The sequence below is a fragment of the Furipterus horrens genome, unplaced genomic scaffold, assembly GCF_987537825.1.
Source record: "Furipterus horrens unplaced genomic scaffold, mFurHor1.1.pri manual_scaffold_10, whole genome shotgun sequence".
NCBI lineage: Eukaryota > Metazoa > Chordata > Mammalia > Chiroptera > Furipteridae > Furipterus > Furipterus horrens.
The window spans coordinates 44,554,712-44,558,374 of record NW_028327180.1 but is presented as its reverse complement, the minus strand read 5'-3'; the positions used below and the strand labels follow the sequence as shown (position 1 = coordinate 44,558,374).

Genomic DNA, 3,663 nt, shown 5'->3' with positions numbered 1-3,663 from the left:
AAATCACTTCCGGGTCAAAATATGCAAGTGGGCGTGGACTCTGGGGGGATGGTCTTTTCACCCCCCTTGCCTCCCCCCGGCAACCCCCGCTCCCAACGGGTGTTGAGTATTCCGGCTATCCGAAACTTGCGGTTTTCTGGGTTCCTGTTGTTGACAACGACCGCTACTTCCCTTTTTGCTTCATGTACTCTTTGCGCATGCCCAGAGCTCTCGTCTGCCGGTCCACGGAATACTGTTTCATTACCAAAAACTACATTTCCCAGACGATGGCGCGAGTGGGTGGGACTTCATCGCCCCTGAAGGAGGGGCGCGGCGCTCCAAGCGGACACAGAGTCTGTGACCTCTTTTCTTTTATTTAATACAAAACTGGCCTGTCAGCACGCAGGCCCTGCGGCCAGGCCAGATCCGGTGCGAATGGGCCTGGCCCCTTAGAAGGTGAAGCCGAGCTGCACTTGAAGGAATGAGGTCCTTCCTGCCTCCTTTCCTGGAGTTTGGAACTGTCAAGCTCCAGCTCCCACCCTCTCTCAGATTCAAGACCCTTGCGCTGCCCACACTGTGGGGCCGGCCGCGCTCGGGGGCCTGGTCGAGCCTGCCTGGCCCGTGAGGATTTGCACCAGCAGGTCGGTGGCTAGCATGTGCGATGGCTCCTCGAAGCCGATGGTCAGCAGCTGCTGGTAGTCTCCAGGAGGCTGCGGACACAAAATCCTGGGGCCGGGACAGACAAGACTGGACGTGAGCGCCTCCTGCTTCCTGGGAGCCTCTCTCCTCCAGTGAGAGGCTGTGGCTGAAAGAGGCTTTCTTTCAGCTGGGGGTGGGAAAAACCCTGGGGGAAGGTGGTTTACTTGTTGATGAGAAACCTAGAGGGTAATAGCTCTGGCAGGCTGAACTACTTATTCCTGGCCTGGCCAATCACTCCACTAGCTGGCCGTGTGTCCTTGGGCAGGTAACAACATTCCTGGGCACCTGTTTCTTTTTTTAAAATGGGGTTAGAAAGTATAGACCTCAATGGGTTTTATGTAAAATAGTTTTCAGGGCACAATAAAATGCCATCTTTATTACCAAGGGAAACAATGTTGGGGGAGGTGGACGGTCTTTGGTGGGGTACTGTCCCACCCTCCAGAGCCCACGTCCACCTTGTCATCACCCTAGCTAGCTCCTACCAGGAATAAAAGTCATCCTCCGCTGGTCCTAGGGGCACCCATCGGCCGATAGACCACAGCTTCTGAATCTGGGGGCATGAATTGGCCGCATTGTTGCTTGTGTCTTCCCATGTATCTCGATAGCACAGGAAGTAGCTGGAAGGGGAAGAAACAGTGATTAAGAGTGAGCAGTTTCCTAGTTTATTCTCTTTAGAGCTTTAATTTTGGAGGTAAGGTAGAAACTCGCCAGAAGTTGCCTTCAAGTTCTCAGATAGGGATGTGACTCAATACTGAGGGCTTTTCTCCTTGTCAGACTATTTTTAAGATGAGGACTTTTATTTTTGATAGGAGGATGAATTTTTTAAAAGGCGAGGATGGCCTTTCAAAGGTCCTTGGTTTCCTGCCTGGCTTTCCACACTTTGATGGAGGTGGTTCACAGGCCCATATTGCACTCTCCATAGAGGGTTTGGGGACTTTGATTCTGGTAAGCAGACTCACTAATCCACATGGGAATCTTGCCCCTGGCTGCTAGGCTCTGGGGTGGTTTCCAGGTTCCAGCGCATCTTCTTATAGAGGTACCGGGGGAAGCGGCTAGCAGTGTAGGCAGCAGGGGCACAGTATCTGAAGATGGACACCTCATGGGACGGACTGATGGAGAACTTCCCGCAGAAGAAACAGGAGATGCTGGCAGGAGATGGGAGAGTGCAGGAAAAGGTTGTGCCCTGGACCCCTCTACCCCCCACCAATTCCAGTCTCCCACCCCTTTACCTTAGGGGGTCTGTCTCCTCCAGGTCTACAAACCCAAAGGAGGCATACATGAGCACCAGCTGTTCCAGGCGCAGGGTCAGCTGTTGGGAGATCTCCAACAGCTGCATGGAAGAGGGGGCATCATAAGATTAATTGACCTGCCAGCAGCAGCCCCCTACTCTACCCTACCCCCCCAGCCTGAGAGATGAAGAAAAGGGCATGGGATCTAGGAAATTGGCCCCACACACCCCCTTTCGAACCAGCTCCTGCAAGGCTCCATAGATGGGGGGCACACTCCGTGCAGCCGCCTCCAGGTACAGGAAGTAGGGCTCACACATCTTTAAGAAGGTGGGCATGGCCTTTGCCAGCTGTTCCTTCCGAACTCGGTCCCTGCTGAAGGGAGAAGAGGGCCTTCACCTGGGGTTCCTCATCCCTCCTCATTTCTCCTATTCTACTCACCTTCCACCTTTATCCCTTATCTGGACCTCTATTAAAATCCCCCCACCCTCCAATGCCAAGCCTTTGTCAGAGCATCTTCCAGGGCAACGTGCATCACAACTATTTGAAACACTTGTTAAAATGCTGACACCTGAATCCCATGACTGATTTTTTATTCAAAAGTCTCTGTAGGGCGGAGCCCAGAAACCTAGGTTTAAACAGCCTCCCAAAATCAGTTCCTCTTTCCATGGGCTGGGAATGACATTCTTCTTTGGGGTCTCAAATTGGTAGCCAGCAAGCCAAATCTGGCTCAGATAGGTTTTATTTAGCCTGCCCAGAGTTCAAAACCTAAGCCATCAGTTGAAAACCGAAAAAAGTCCTAGAGATTTGGCAACCTGGTAGCCCACATGATAGCAGGTACTCCCTAACTCCAAATGGTACACATCTCTCATCACTCTTCCAAACTGGATTTCTAATCAGCTAGCTTCATTCATTGTCTCTGGCTCCTAATGCTTTTAAGTTTGTGACTCTGGTGTGTTCCACCTGCTTAGTCAGTCACCTTCCCTCTGTTTCCTTATCCACGGGGATCCTGGGACCCTGTCCAGCATCACCTGTACAGCAAGTAGCTTTGGAAATCATCCACCTTCTTGACCAGGTAGCGGAGATGATCGGTGATGGGGCTGAACATGGTGTTCAGGGGTAGGCGAGGAGGTGTGGGCCCCGGGCCCGGGGCCAGAGGCTCCGGGGAAGGTGTAGAAGGGGAGGAGACCTTGGGCATTTTCCCCCGGACGTCCTCCAGTTCCTCCTGGGCTGCGTCCCCAGGTCGGCCAGGGGGCGTCGACCACAAGGGGTCTTCGCAGGGCTGTGCGCCAAGTTCCATGCCTTCCGAGGGCGACGTTTCCCCAGTGCCTTCGGGAAGCGGCTCCATGAACCACTGCTCGGTAGCCATCGTGGGGCTGGAGGAAGGAATCTGGGCTCTTTAAGTCTCCACCGCTGCGGTTGGCCACGGGTTCGACCCCGCCCAGGGAACCTCTGACTCTCCTGGGCTGGGACCACGGCCCAGCCCACCTCACTCTAGCCTCAACCTCTGCCAGCGCCGCACCGCGCGGAGGGAGTTCACCTCGTTTGAATTTCAACACGCAGAAGGGGCGCGCCGCGCCGTTCGGGGCAGCTCGGGTCTGCTCGGGTCCGCTTGAGCGCGCGCTCAGGCAATCCAACGGAGGGTGGTGTGTGCGGGAGGGCGACCTGAGTAGGCTTTGGCGCGGCCATGTCCTCGGGGTGCGGTCCAAGGGCCACCGCCTTTTTCTTCGGGGCAGTTTTCTAGGGAGGAAGGGGTCTC

The 3,663-nt window shown here is 54.7% G+C and overlaps 1 protein-coding gene and 1 long non-coding RNA gene across 2 annotated transcripts; one reads left to right on the top strand and one right to left on the bottom strand.

Moving 5' to 3' along the window:
- Positions 1-278: 278 nt before the first annotated feature.
- Positions 279-2,398, top strand: LOC149999941 (uncharacterized). The gene is made up of 2 exons (XR_016513379.1): positions 279-732; positions 1,931-2,398. It is a non-coding gene; the product is annotated as an uncharacterized LOC149999941 (long non-coding RNA).
- On the bottom strand, positions 459-3,273 carry CUNH19orf67 (chromosome unknown C19orf67 homolog). The gene is made up of 6 exons (XM_090288833.1): positions 2,936-3,273; positions 2,135-2,279; positions 1,908-2,008; positions 1,638-1,823; positions 1,161-1,295; positions 459-705 (listed from the first exon to the last, which is right to left on the bottom strand). The coding sequence occupies exons 1-6, from the start codon at positions 3,271-3,273 to the stop codon at positions 531-533; spliced, it is 1,080 nt and encodes a 359-aa protein (XP_090144959.1). The 3' UTR covers positions 459-530.
- Positions 3,274-3,663: the final 390 nt, after the last annotated feature.